The sequence below is a fragment of the Phyllostomus discolor genome, chromosome 1 (assembly GCF_004126475.2).
Source record: "Phyllostomus discolor isolate MPI-MPIP mPhyDis1 chromosome 1, mPhyDis1.pri.v3, whole genome shotgun sequence".
In the NCBI taxonomy this organism is placed as follows: Eukaryota; Metazoa; Chordata; class Mammalia; order Chiroptera; family Phyllostomidae; genus Phyllostomus; species Phyllostomus discolor.
The window spans coordinates 105,552,215-105,567,960 of NC_040903.2; the positions used below are offsets into that span (position 1 = coordinate 105,552,215).

The following is a 15,746-nucleotide window of genomic DNA, read 5'->3' on the forward strand; positions in this document are numbered from 1 at the left end:
GGTACAAAGTTGCCTCAGTGGAGCAAACTTCATTAATGTGAAAATATTCACTGATGAATTAATCTCTTATAGAATTAGTTCTTGCTCAGGTATGCTAGCTCCCAGCCCCAAACTGCCCCATCTGTAGCTTTCTGGAATATGTCTCTTGCTTCAGGTGGAGACCACCTGACAATAGAATGTAAATGCCTTGCAAATTGATTCAAGGTGAAACTGTATAACTTACATACTTGCTTGAATTTGTTTACAGAGCTAAGGATAAAAAGAGATTTGGATGTTAGATAATCAGAAGTGCTATCTGAATGAAAAACAAGTAGGCCCCCCTGTGGATTTGATTATCCAGCATCTGCTTGAAACATTTTTCAGTGAATAGAAAGTCAGTTGTGTTGAAACCGTCATTTCTTTTTTTTAAGTATATTTGACTATGCTGTTATTATTCCCATTTTTATTCTCCCCTTTATCTCCTTCCCTCCACCATTCCCACCCCTTAATTCATGTCCATGTGTTGTACATATAAGGTCTACAGCTTCTCCATTTCCTAAACTATTCTTAACTTCCCCCTATCTATTTTATATGTACCATTTATGCTACCTATTCCCTGCACCTTTTTCCCCATTCTCCCACTGATAACCCTCCATGTGATCTCCATTTCTGTGATTCTTTTCCTGTTGTAGTTGTTTGCTTAGTTTATTTTTGTTTTAGTTATTTTAGGCTCAGGTGATAGTTTTGAGTTGTTTTACTGTTCATAGTTTTGATGAGCTTTTTCTTAGATAAGTCCCTTTAACACTTCATATGCTAAGGGCTTGGTGATGATGAACTCCTTTAACTTGACCTTATCTGGGAAGCACTTTATCTGCCCTTCCATTCTAAATGATAGCTTTGCTGGGTAGAGTAATCTTGGATGTAGGTCCTTGCCTTTCATGACTTGGAATACTTCTTTTCAGCCCCTTCTTGCCTGCAAGGTCTCTTTTGCAGAATCAGCCGATAGTCTTATGGGAACTACATTTTAGGGCACTTTCCCCTTTTCTCTTGCTGCTTTTAAGGTTCTCACCTTATCCTTAATCTTGAGTAACTTTTTAAAAAAATTTCTCCAATTCTTTTTTTTTTTTTCCCTTAATATTTATTTATTTATTTTTAGAGAGGGAAGGGAGGGAGAAAGAGAGAGAGAGAAACAGGAATGTGCGGTTGCTGGGGGCCATGGCCTGCAACCCTGGCATGTGCCCTGGCTGGGAATCGAACCTGCGACACTTTGGTTCGCAGCCTGCGCTCAATCCATTGAGCTATGCCAGCCAGGGCAATCTTGAGTAATTTAATTATGATGTGCCTTGGTTCGTTCCTCCTCAGGTCCAACTTCTTTGAGATTCTCTGCGCTTCCTGGACTTCCTGGAAGTCTATTTTCTTTGCCAGATTAGGGAAGTTCTCCCTCATTATGTTTTCAAGTAAGTTTTCAATTCCTTGCTCGTCCTCTTCTGGCACCCCTATGATTCAGATGATGGAACATTTCAAGTTGTCCCAGAGGTTCCTCGGCCTCTCCTCATTTTTTTGAATTCTTGTTTCTTCATTCTGTTCTGGTTGGATGTTTATTTCTTCCTTTTGTTCCAAATCGTTGATAGGAGTTCTGGTTTCCTTCCTGTCCCTGTTTATTCCCTGAATATTTTGCTTTATTTCACTTTGTACAGCCTTTACTTCTTCTTCATTTTACATCCCTACTCAGCCATTTCTGTGAGCCTCCTGATTACCAGTGTTTTGAACTCTGCATCTGATAGGTTGTCTCTCTCCTTGTTGCTTAGCTCTTTTTCTGGAGTTTTGATCTGTGCTTTCATTTGGGCCATATTTCTCTGTCTTGGCACATGTGTTACCTTCTAAGGGGCAGAGCCTTAGGTATTTACTAGGGCATGGTATCTCACATCACTGTGTTGTAGCTCTGTATGTGGGGAAGGGGACAGACAGGGAACAGTGCTGCTTCCTTGGCTCTGGGCTGGCTATCAGTCACTTCCCCCACTACCCACAAGCAAACTGGGCCCTTTTGGTGCTGACTCCTCCATCAGTGGGCTTGTGTACGTTCTAGGACCCTGTCGGCCCCTCCAACAGACTGTCCTGTGAGACTGACAGTTTCTCTACTACCGCATCCCGCACAGGTTTTTACCACCAGGGGTTTTGAGACTTTATTTCCCCATGCTGAACCCTGGGTTGCTCAGTCTGTCTTGCTCCCCAGTTGTTCCTCCCAGTTTATCTGCATGCAAATGTGGGACTGCCTGGTCTGCCAGCCACAGCATTGCCTGCCTAGTATGCCAGCCATCACCTTGCCATGCATCCTCTCTGCCTGGCTGCCCATCTCTGCCCCTCCTACCAGTCTGGATGAATGTTTCTTCTTTAGCTCCTTGGTGGTTGGACTTCCATACAGTTTGATTTTTCTGGCAGTTCTGGTTATTTTTTGTTTTTTCATTGGTTGTTGTCCTTTTGGTTGTGTCAGGAAGCAAAGTATATCTACCTATGCTTCCATATTGGCTAGAAGTGAAATAGTCACTTCTAACAAAAATTTCCAATTTTTGTTTGTTTTTTTCTTGGTGCTGAACTGAACATTTTTTTATTTTGATGCATTAGTACTATGGAACTGATCATTCTAATCCTTCAGCTTGATAGCCTGGATTAGTCAGGATAATCTTGGCTTTCCTGCCACAACAAAGAATCTCTAAATTCAGAAGTTTTTTAAAAATCCCCCAATGTTTTTAAATTCATACTTAACGGTTATCTCCATGTCCATTGTGGATTAGAAGGAGGTTGTTCTCATCAGTCTCTCAAGGTCTCAGGCTGACAAAGGAGCCATCATGTCAGATGCGGCAGAGAGAAAGAACTTTGTAAAACCTTCCATAGGCGGTAAATATTCTGGCACAGAAATGACATACCTCACTTCTATCCAAAATTCGTTGGCTAGAACTAGTCAATCATCGGAAGTGGGGAGGGTTAGGAAGTACAGTTCTACCAAGTGCCCAGAATGGGAGAGAACCAGAATACTTGATGAATGGCACTAATGACTATCACAGTCTTTTAAGAATTTGGAAGTGTATCACCTTTTTATTCCTTTCTTGCTTAGGATCAAAATTACTAATATTTCAACTCATCATGATACGATTTCTAATTCTCTAAGCCATCCAGACACACTATTGTTTTTGTTGTTCCTAAAGGGTGTTGTCTAGAAGAGAACAGAGTATGTCTTTATTCTTGTTGGAAACTGTCCAGGAAGAAAATTTTTTTTGTCCTTTTGGTATTATTAAACTAAATAGTGTTCAAGTTAGTCCCATAACTATATGTTTTATAGATGTGGGTTTAACTGTATCCTGTGACGTAAGTTCAAATAGTAAGACAGCTATGGTAATATAGTGAAAACAGAGACTGAAGTTTTAAGACTTCAAATCCTAACTTTCAGGAGCTGTTACATAGGGCATGTTGCTTAGTTATCCTGAGACTATTTTCTATAGATTTAACAAGATTAATGAGAATGTTAGCAAAAAGTGTTTTCTTGGTCTTTATTTAAAGTGGTGTAAGTTACTAAGTGTTACTAGGAAATACTTTTGTTTCTTTCCGTTTATGTTCATCATAATTCATCAGGGACTCATTTGAGTGTTTAAGTTCATATGTAGATACATATAAAATAGTAAACATACTATAGCCCTTGTGAATATAGATCATCATCACATACATTGTTGTTGTTGTTGTTTATAGCCCTTGTGAATATAGATCATCATCACAAACATTACTGTTGTTGTTGTTGTTGTTGTTGTTATTTTAAAGTCAAACTGACATGCTGCCTCTCATTCGCAGGTAGGGTTCTTTCACAGTCTACTCCCGGGACTCCATCAAAGACCATAACAATATCTGAAAGTGGTGTTATTGGATCATCTTTAAATTCTACAACACAGACACCAAATAAAATAGCCATCTCACCTTTGAAATCGCCAAATAAGGTAAGAAAATTATCCATATGTGCCAAGTATTGTAGTTAATGCCTTTATTTTCTTACTAGTCACTCCAGATACTGAATATATTCCCAGGCAACTGAATAGACATTCAGTGAATACTGGATTGATTTAGTAATCAAGGGTATATGACATCAAAAACTTACTCTAAAACACATAGTAACCTAGTGATCATTTCACATGCTAAGATGGTTTTCATGGCCCATATGAATATGGGCATAGCAAAACTCTTTTGAATTAGGTATATTATGTGTTTAGTTCTTCTTCAGTTAATATTTGTGCAAAATTATTCTTCGTGAAAGTCACATGCATGTATAGTGATTATATATATCTAAAATGTTAAATGTAACTCTTTTTGATAAATACTCTGTGTTCTGCTTAGGTTGTCCTGGATTTTAGGGAGATCTGAACTTTTGCTGGGTAATAGACTACACAGAATACTAGAAATTGGCATCAAATGCTGGTAATCATATTATTAGAGTTTTTAAGGTGACAAAGTACCTACCATTTTACTCTTAGGTTAAGTAAGAAGTCTTAGCTCACTTTCTTAAAACATACAGATGTCATTAAACCAGCATAATGTTTTGAAAAGGTATGTTTTAAAGGACACACTCAGTTGGAAACCCAAGTATCATTCTGAAAGGTACTGCCCTTCTGATGCCAGAAACATACTGCCCTTTGTACTTGCCTTTTCCTTGTACTTCCCTTATGTGTTACTGTTCACAAATAGAATAAACATTGCCTTACATTAAAAAACATCAGGTTGTTGGTCTCTGTTCTAATGAGACCTGAATATAATGTATAAATATGATGTCTCCTACGTTTGTTAAAATGTGATTCCACCTACATAATAATATAGATACTTATTTACTTAAATGAAATGAATTCAACAGATACTTGAGTGCTTATATATACTATGCATGGTGATAGGTACTGGGGCTAAAAGCATAAATCAGATAAGTTTTTAATTTCAAGTAGTTCATTAGGACAATTAGACTTAAACACTAAGAATTGCCATGCAGAATCATTAATGTTCACAGGTAGGTTGATGAGCTTTGCTTTGTGTGTCAGAAAAGGTCTATATAAGGGAGGGTATTCTTGAAAGATACTAACTTTAAAGGTGGTCTGGGCCTTAACTATAGGTGAGCAGAGGAGGATTTCTGGCTTGAAGTAATACTTGACAAAAAAGTCTACAAGTGTGGCTCTTTCAGGAAGCCAAGTTGTTTTGGGAGTGTGAGAGCTGAGGGTACTAAAGTTAATGGAAAGTCTCATTATCTTCAGAGGAGAATTGTTCTTAAAGACTTTCTGTTTCTTCCCATTGCTGCTAGGACAGTGGTTCTCCAGCCTTGTCTGCACATTGTAATCACCTAGGGAGCTTTAATACCATTGCCTGGTTTTTATCCCCAGAGGCTCTGTTCAACTTTTTTTAATTGATCGATTTTAGAGACAGAGGAAAGAGAAACATACATTTCTTGTTCCACTTATTTATTGCATTCATTGATTGATTCTTGTACATGCCCTGACCAGGGATTCAACCTGCAACCCTGGTGTGTCAGGACAATGCCCTAACCAACTTACCTACCGTAGATTCCTTTTTTTTTTTTAAGATTTTGTTTATTTATTTTTAGAGAAAGGGGAAGGGAGGAAGAAAGAGAGGGAGAGAAACATCAGTGTGTGGTTGTCTCTCACGTGGCCCATACTGAGGACCCAGCCCACAACCTAGGCATGCACCCTGAGTGGGAATTGAACAGGTGACCCTTTGGTTCCCAGCCCGTGCTCAGTCCACTGAGCTACACCAGCGAGAGCCTTTTTTTTTTTTTTTTTTTTTTTTTTAATTTTAGAGAGAGAGGAAGCAAGGGAGGGAGAGAAGAAAAACATCAATTTGTTGTTCCATATAACCAGGAATCAAAACTGCAACTTTCATGTATCAGGACTATGTATGCTCTAACCAACTGAGCTACTTGGCCAGGCCAGAGACTGTTTTAATTGGTCCAAAGTTTGGCGTAGAATCAAAATTTTTCAAAGCTCTCTAAGTAGTCCTAAACCACCGCCCTAGGATAATATGAGGTTGCATTTTTAAAGAGATGACTGTGGTGACATTATGAAAGATAGTTTGTAGGGAAGTAAGCCCTGAGAGAGACCAGTTAATGTTAGCCATTCTCAACCTTGACTGCTCTTTTGAAGCACCTGGGGACCTCTTGAAACAACTAATGCTGGGCCCTACCTGGACGCCATTTAAATCGGAGTCTGTGGGCTGGGGCCTAGGAATTAGATTTAATATTTTAAAATTCTAAGGTATAGGCCAGGGTAGAGAATCACCAAATTAAATTATTGTAGTATCTCCAGTGTGAGCCAGATTAGTAGCCACAGGGCTAGGGAGGAAGAGAGGTGTTGGAAGAGGTTTAAGACAATGACTGGACATCAGGGTCTTAGGAAAGGGATGAATTGATTTGAGTCCCGGTTTCCTTCCTTTCACTGATCATTCTCTGTGTATTTTCCTTTATTTCACTTCATGTATTTTGCAACCATGCTCAGCCATTTCTGTGAGCATCCTGATTACCAGTGTTTTGAACTCTGCATCTGATAGGTTGGCTATATCTGCATTGCTTGGTTCTATTTTAAAGTTTTGATCTATTCTTTCATTTGTGTCATATTTTTTTATCTCCACTTATCTGTTATGTAGTAAAGGGCAGAGCCTTAGGTATTGCCAGGGTGGGCAACCCACGTACCTATGTTGGTGGGGTAGGGGTCTGAGAGAGAGCAGTGCCGCTTGCTCATCTCTTGGTGGGCTTTCAGTCACTTCTCTCACTAGCCACAAGCAAATTGTGCCCCTCTGGTGCTGATTCCCGGGTGGGTGGGTTTGTGTACATTTTAGGACCCTTTGGGTCTCCCCAACGGACTCTCTTATGAGGCTGGGAGTTTCTCCCACTGCTGCATCCCCACAGGTTTTTACAGTCAAAGGTTTTGAGGCTTTATTTCCCCATGCTGGAACCCTGGGTTGTGCAGTCTGTCTCACTCTCCAGTTGTTCCTCCCAGTTTATCCGCATGCAAATGTGGAACTACCCTGTCTGCCAGCTGCCACTTCACCCACCCTAGTCCTCCAGCCACCAACTTGCCTCAAGTCCTCTCCGTCAAGGCTGCCTACCTCCACCCCTCCCTACCAGTCTGGATGAATGTTTCCTCTTTAACTCCTTGGTTTTCGGACTCCCATACAGATCGATTTTCTGGCAGTTCTGTTTTTTTGTTTTGTTTTGTTTTTAAATTTGCAGTTGTCCTCCTTTTGGTTGTGCAAGGAAGCACAGTATATCTACCTACACCTCCATTTTGGCCGGAAGTCCAGTTCTTTTCTTAGTTGTGTGGAGTTTGTTAGTGGGCCCATTGAAGGACTTTTTCATCTCTGGTAATTGTACTTTATTTCTAGCGCTTTTATGTGACTTTTTCTTAAAGCTTCTGTCTCGTTGCAGTTCCCCTGTGTTCATTGTATGTTGTCTTCCTTTCCCACTAGGCCTGTTAACATATTAATCATAGTTATTTTAAAGTCTTTATCTGGTGGTTACAACATCTAGGCCATTTCTAAGATTGCCTCTCATTTTATTATTGGAACGATTATCTGGATTTTTTAAACAATTTTCACATTTTTAAGCTTACACATCTAGGGTGGGGAAAATATTCTATTAAAGGTAGATGACTAGCACAAAACGTGAAGCTGGGGTACTGATTTACATCAAATCTGATCAGATAAGCTTCAGAAGAGTTGATCTTTTGGATAATTGAAGTTCAGGAAAGGTAAAGGCACTTGGGGTAGTGAATACACAGTGCAATATACAGATGATATATTATAGAATTGTCCACCTAAAACCTATATAATTGCATTAACCCATGTCATCCCAGTAAATTCAATTTTAAAAATTCCTAATTATTAGAGAGGGGACAAAAGAAAAGTAAGGGTCTGCAGACCTTGGATAACTAGATCAAAGAAACAATGGTTAGAAACCTTGAAACTCCTTTTTTCTCATGAATTTGGTTAGTAAATATTCCTAAAATGTAAGGCCTGGTTATACTTGATGTATAATGTTAATGGTACATTTTTCCCCTTTAATGTCTTTTTTTAAATTTTTTTTATTTTTCAGTTACAGTTTACCTTCAATATTATTGTATATTAGTTTCAGTTGTAATTTTCCTCTTAATGTCTTAATGATGAACATGGATACACCTTCAAAATATCTTCCTCTTCACTTTTGAGAGTTATGCAAGTTATCCTGGACATCCTTGAATTCACCTCACTCTTCTTGCCAGTTTTGCTTTTCTGTCTAGGGGAGTGGGGTTTTTTTGATGGGGGGGTGTTGCTATTATTTGGCAAACACATTTACTTGTCTGCCCTATCTGTGCTAAGTAATTGAACCACTCGTAGCCATTCAGAATGCAGAATGTACTTGATTCCAGTGTGAGGAATTTTGAAGCACAAACTATGTATATGTGGTTTAAGGAAAGTTTCTTACTTTTCTAATTTCTATAACTTCTTGAACTTTTCCTACTTCTGGGTCTTCTTAGCTTGGGTAGAATTCTATGTTGCTTCTATAATTACATTCTAGATTCATCATTTTATTGTAGTTGCTTTATCTATCTGTCCATCTCTCTATCCATTAAACATCTTATTTTTAAAAAGCATTTCAAAGAATTTGCATATGTTCAATATACTTCTCCCCAATTATTTCATCTAATATATCATTAACCAGAATTCACTATTTGTTTAGAGGTTTTTTTCTTTTGAGGTAAAATTACATATACTGAAATATCCAAATGTTAAAGATACCATTGAATAAGTTCAAATGCAGACATCTGTGCAATCCAAAACTCTGTTAAGGTAAAGGACATCATCTTCACAGGAAGTTAACATTTTTTTCCCCTATTTCTGAATGCATCAGGATAAACAAAGCACCTATCATTTGATAGGTTTTGGTAATAAGCATTTTTTATATATATCTTTGAAATTGAAAAATGAGTGATTACAGGTTATTAAAAATACTTTTCCTTATAGTTCAGATAGGTTCTAATTTTTTTAAGTATATTTTCTTGATTTTGCTATTATAGCTGTCTCATTTTTCTCTCTTTGCCCCCCTCTACCCAGTAGGCCCCTTCCCCTAGAATTCCCCCGTACCTTGTTCATGTCCATGGGTCATGCATATAAGTTCTTTGGTTTCTCCATTGCCTATACTATTCTCAACATTACCCTATTTTCGCTTCCCCTCCCAGCTGATAACCCTCCCAATGATCTCCTATCTATGATTCTGCTGTGTTCTAGTTGTTTGCTTAGTTTGTTTTTTTAGATTCAGGTGTTGGTAGTTGTGAGTTTGTTATCATTGTAATGTTCATAGTTTTGATCTTCTTCTTAAATAAGTCCCTTTAACATTTCATGTAATTAGGGCTTAGTGATGATGAACTCCTTTAGCTTTACCTTATCTGGGAAACACTTTATCTGCCCTTCCGTTCTAAATGAGCGCTTTGCTGGATAGAGTAATCTTGGATGTAGGTCTTTGCTTTTCATCACTTTGAATACTTCTTGTCAGTTCGTTCTTGCTTGCAGAGTTTCTTTCGAGAAATCAGCTGACAGTCTTATGGGAACTCCTCTGTAGGTAACTGTCTCCTTTTCTCTTGCTGCTTTTAAGATTCTGTCTTTATCTTTAACCTTTGGCATTTTAATTATGATGTGTCTTGGTGTGTTCCTCCTGGGTCCAACTTATTTGGGATTCTTTGTGCTTCCTGGACTTGTATGTCTATTTCCTTTGCCAAATTGGGGAAGTTTTCCTTCATTATTTTTTCAAGTAAGTTTTCCATTTCTTGCTCTTCCTCTTCTCCTTCTGCCATCCCTATAATTTGGATGTTGGAACTTTTGGAGATGTCCCAGTCTTCTTATACTCTCTTTATTTTTTAAAATTCTTTTTTCTTCATTCTGTTTTGGTTGAATTTTTGTTTCTTCCAAATCGTTGATTTGTTTCTTTCTTCCCTGGAACTGTTGGTTCCTTGTGGATTTTTTTTTTTAATTTCACTTATTATAGCCTTCATTTCTCCCCTTATGCTTTTGCTGTACTTAATGAGTTCTCTGAGCATCCTGGTCACCAGTGTTTTGAACTCTGCATCTGATACGTTGGTTATTTTCATTTTGTTTAGCTCTTTTTCTAGGGTTTTATTTTGTTCTTTCATTTGGGCCATATTTCTTTGTCTCTTCAGTTTGGCAGCCTCCCTGTGTTTGTTTCTGTATATTAGATAGAGCTGCTTTGACTCCCTGTTTTAGTGCACCTGTTAAGATGTATGAGGCTGAGCATTCAGTATTTGCCAGGGTAGGGCAACCTGCTTCACTACTTTGTGGTTGTATGGGCAGTTGGGGGGACAGAGGTGGTCAGAGAGGGTACAGTGCTGCTGCCTTACTGCTGTAGGCTTGCTTGGTACTCGCCCAGTTTGCAGTCACTTCAGCCACTTCCTATATGCAATTGGTGCCCTTCTAGCTGTTGCCCTTATGATGGTTCCCAGGGTGGGTGGGGTTTGCTTACAGTCTAGGACCATACAGGCCCTTGAAACAAACTCCTGAGACTCCAGCAGTTTCTTCTGCTACCCCAAGCCCCACTTGTTTTTTCATCCAGAAGTTATAAGGCTTTATTTTCCTGGCGCTGGAACCCTGGGCTATGTGGTTTGACCTGGTACTGGGATTGCTCATATCCAAGGTATCCTACTCAATTTTTATCCACCACATGGGAATGTGGGATTGGCCATTCCCCGGTCTCTGCTGCCTTGTCACCGCCACTGCCTTTCCTGTACCAACACTGCATCCTCTCCACCGGCTCCCAATCTCTGCCCCTCCTACCCATCTGGATGAACACAGCTTCTTTAAATCCTTGGTTGTTGGACTTCCACACAATTTGGTTTTCTGGCAGTTCTGGTGTTTTTAGTTTTGCAGCTAGTTGTGATCCTTCTTGTGGTTGTGCAAAGAGGTGAAGCATGTGTGCCTATTGCTCTATCTTGACTGGAAGCCCCTAGGTTCTAATTTTTTCTTTCTACTAAATTGAAGAAGGACTTAAGTGAGTTTCAGATCACTATAAATAGTTTTCAATGGTAGAATATAGTATGATTTTTGGTATAAAATTCAGAAGGAATTCAAAGTATTAATGTATATTATTACAGTTAATATCTTTCTGTTCATCTATGTGTATTTGTGAAAGTGGTTTTTGGCATTTATATTTCTTTAAAAAAATAGATCGAGAATTGGTGCTAAAACTCATTTTAGCAATATTAATATTCACCTATTGATATAGGAAGCAGTCTTTAAAAATGAGTCTTATGCATCTTATTGGAAGATGTATTACAAAAAAATTTATATTATAATGATTGCAATTTGTAATATAGTTATATTGCTTTGATTAAGTATATACAATAATTGTATTAACTCAATCCAAATGGAATTACTTAACATTTAGAACTATACATAAGGGTAATAGGAAATAATATTTCTAAATTTTAAATTTATTTATTACTATAATAAAAGAAAAGCATAAAATGTGATACTGAAATATACAGATTTTCAGAGGAAAAGGAATAATAAAAATGTCTGAATACTAAAGAATGATTTCTTGTATTTTAAAAAATACAATAGATACCACTGAGTATCAGATCATTATGTTGATTTGATTCCATAGAATACATTTCAGAAAATGATATGACAGTTTTACTTTATAATGCTAATATTGCTCTGGCCAGTGTGGCTCAGTTGGTTGGAACATAATCCATACACTGAAATTCCCAGTCAGGGTACATCCATAGGTTGGGGGTTTGATCTCTGGTCAGGGTACATATGGGAGGCAACTGATTGAATTCCTCTCTCTCTCACTCTCACTCTCTAAAAGCAATGAAAAAAAATGTCCTTGGGTGAGGATAAGAAATAATAATAAAATAAAATGCTAATATTTATAATAGGCTAGAAATACGATAAGCTGAATGATGTTATCAATATCCCTGAAGATTATCTTCATTCTGGCCAGCTGGAATGGAGAAAAACACTTGTGGGAGTTATTAGGAGCCAGACCTGAAAGGGCATATTGCATCCATTCACTTCACTAGCTAAAACTCCAGTCACGTAGCCTCCTTACCTTACTGTATGGGAGGCTAGGAAGTAGAATCTAGCAATATGTCTATGAAGCAGAAAAGAGTTGATATTTTGGTTATTAGCAGCAATCAGACTATATCATTCTTATATAGCATCATAGTGCTGTATTAACACAGGTAATTGGCATTCGGGAGATTGGAAACTGGAATAAAATGGTTTCCTGTAATAAAGAGATACTCTTTCATTCTGTATTTGTCAGTGTCTGTCAATATTTACTGAGTTCTGTGTTTGCCCTTTTGCTGAAGCTATGGGAACTACAGAAGAGCTTACAGTGGTTGGGCCTACAAAATTGAATGAAGTAAGCCAATAATGAATAATAATGAAACAGGTGCTAAGTTGTGTGGTAATATGATGTAGTAAGGTGATATGAAACTAAAAAGAAAGAGGTAAGTCCTGGTATCCCTTCATTCACCAATCAGCAAATACTTATTGAATGCCTACTATGGGATGGGGTCGTACTTTTGGGGGAAACAGAGCAAAAATAGACAAGTGGAACCAAAGTCTATGTAAGTGTAGAAGGGAATGTGACAAATGAATCAAATAAACATGTAAAATTGCAAAAGCAGGAAAAGATGTGATGGCACAAGATCGTATGTAAGGGGATTCAGCCACAGTTGGGATGAGTAGAGCTAGCATCCTCGAGCTAAGGTTTTGGGTAGATCTGAATTAGAGTGGATGTCAGCCACAAGAGTAAAGTACTAGAAGTAAAATAGAGGTACACATGGGAAAGTAAAATAGCTACTCTGATTGAAATTAATAATACTTTGGAAGGAGTAGAAAGCATATAAAGACAGGGTTAGAATATAATAATTTTCAAAGCAAAGCAAATTTAAGCTTAAATGTGTCATTACATGGAGACTCATGGAATGTTTCTGAGGCAACAGGAATGTAATAAAAATAGGAAACTGAAGTTTACATAAAGGTAGTATTTGTATGGTGGATTCAAGGCAGGTGAAGATGAATCATGAAGCTGATTTTGAATTTATTTTGCAAATATCCCAGCAGGAAGTGATATGAGTAATGATAGTATCAAAAAGCTGAGAGAACACTTGGAACAGAGGTTTTAGAAGGTGATAGCTTTTGTTGTGAAGCTCTTACATTTTGGGGTTGGCAGTAGTCATGGTGGTAATGAGTACAATTTGAAGTGAAGGGAATTTGTTTTCTTAATAAACTTTGACATAGATTGTTGGATGAGTTGGAGGTGAGGTAACTCCAGGTAGCGGCTCCACTGATTTTGTTACCTGAATTGTTATTTTGTATATAGCTCTTTATACCAGTACCCATTAGCCAGGATAAAGGAGCAGAAGGAATAAATGATTGAGACTATAATCTATTTTCTATGTTAGTATATTGGTTTTGTTTTATGCTTTTATAATTGTGTTGATTGAATACCTATGGGGTACTGTTGTCATGTTATTAAAATGTTTTACTAGAGAAATTAAAAATATGTAAAGTTAGAATAGTACAATTAACTCCATGTACCCTTTATCCAACTTTAGAATTATCAACTTACTTTATTCTCATCTGTAACCTTCTCTGTACTTCAGGCTCTTTTTCTTTTAAAGTAAGTCATGTCATTATATCTAGAGATGTTTCTTTGTGTATAGAGGTTGGTGCAAAAGTAGGTTTGCTGTTACGAGTACTTGAAACAGTTTATTCTTTTATTGTTTATCAATTGTATTATTTTCCATATGAACAACTGTAAGCCTGTTTGCCAAACCTTTTATAATAGGTACGGACACTTTTTTTTTAACTTACCCATATTCCTTTAATGTCTTTAAATACCTACTTAATTCACATTTCACCAGTTATCTTTTTTGCTTTTACACTATGTTTGGATTGGGAATTCAGATAAGTTTATAAATGATTGATATTTTTCTTATTTTCTTCATCTTCCTTTTTTCCTTCCCCTGCCCCTTCTTTCAGAAACAAAATTGGGTTATTTATATCCTATAAATTATTCAAAATGTTGTATAGTGTCTTCATGTATGAATTTTGAATTTGTGAGCTATTCTTAAACAAGTTTTATTTACGTCAGTATTTTAAACTATCCATCTTTAAAATCATTATTTGATTTTAATATTACTTATTTTACTTAAAAGTTTTTTTATTACAAATTAAGTACAAGAACAGAAAGCTTTATTTTTGCTTTTTCCAACTTTATGAAATGGTTAAATTAATACTAGCATCTATATCATTTTAATTCTGACTGATTTCCATAACCCATCTTGTAAGGCAGATACCTGTAACCATTTTTAAGTATATAGTTTAGTACTATTAAGTGCTTTCATATTGTTTTGCAATCATCTCCATCATCCATCTCCAGAACTCTTTCCATATTGGAAAGCTGCATCTCTGTACCCATTACATGTAATGCCCTACTTTGCTTCTTTCAGCCTTTGGCAACAACCAGTATACTTTCTGTCTCTAAGTACCTCATATTGTGGCATCATACAGTATTTATTCTTTTGCGACTGGCTTATTTCACTTGGCATAATGTCCTCAGGGTTCAGCAGCAGTGTAGCATATGTCAGAATTTTCTTCCTTTTTATGGCTGAATAATTCCATTGTATATATATTCATCTGTCTGGATACTTGAGTTGCTTCTACGTTTTAGCTTGTGAATAATGCTGCTATGAACAAATACCTCTTGGACACATTGCTTTCAATAATTTTGAGTGTATACCCAGAATTGGAATTTCTGGATCATATAATAATGCTCTGTTTAATATTTGGAGGAATCATCATACAGTTTTCCACAAATGGCTGTACCATTTTATATTTCACCAACAAGGCACAAGGGTTCCAATATCTCCATATCCTCACTAACAATTTTTCTACAGCAGCTATTCTTATAAGTATGAGGTGGTATCTCGCTGCAGTTTTGATTTACAATTTCCCTAATTATTAGTGATGTTTGTGTATCTTTTCATGTGTTTATTGGCCATTGTGTATCTACTTTGGAGAAATACCCATTCAAGTCCTTTGCCCATTTTTTAATTGATTTGCATTTTAGAAGCTCTCTATACCTATGTATTCTGGATGTTAATTTCTCATCAGATAATATGATTTGCAAGTATTTTCTTCCATTTTGTGAGTTGGTGTTTTACTCAGTGGACAGTGTCTTTTGAGGCACAAAATTTCAAAATTTTCATGAAATCTAATTTGTATGATTTTTTTTAATTGCCTGTGCCTTTGGTGTCATATCCAAGAAATCATTCCCAAATTCAATGTCATGGAGCTTCACCCTTTTGAGTTAACTTTTATATTTCATATTAGGAAAGTATCTAACTTCATTCTTTTGCATGTGGATTCCCACTTTTCCCACCACCATTTGTTAAAAAGACGCTCTTTTCCATGGTAAATGGTCTTGGCACCTATGTTTGTTTGTTTTAATTTTTAGAAATTGATTTGAGAGAGAGAAACATCAAATTGTTGTTCCACTTATTCATGCATTCGTTGGTTGATTCTTGTATGTGCCTTGACCAGAGGTTGAATCTGCAACCTGGGAGTATCAGGACAACACTCCAGCCAACTGAGCTACTAGGCTAGAGCAGCACTTACGTTGAAAATCATCTGAACATACATGCACAGGTTTATTTCTGGACTTTTCTATT

General features: G+C 37.1%; 1 protein-coding gene across 6 annotated transcripts in view; it reads left to right on the forward strand.

The window, feature by feature from the left end:
* LIN54 (lin-54 DREAM MuvB core complex component) overlaps positions 1–15,746 on the forward strand; it is a 72,488-nt gene that overhangs the window by 26,308 nt on the left and 30,434 nt on the right. For all 6 annotated transcript variants that reach the window (XM_028505561.1, XM_036027219.1, XM_028505562.2 and 3 more), the window contains exon 4: positions 3,820–3,962. In XM_028505561.1, the coding sequence (XP_028361362.1) occupies positions 3,820–3,962 (143 nt within the window). The remainder of the gene's footprint in view (positions 1–3,819; positions 3,963–15,746) is intronic.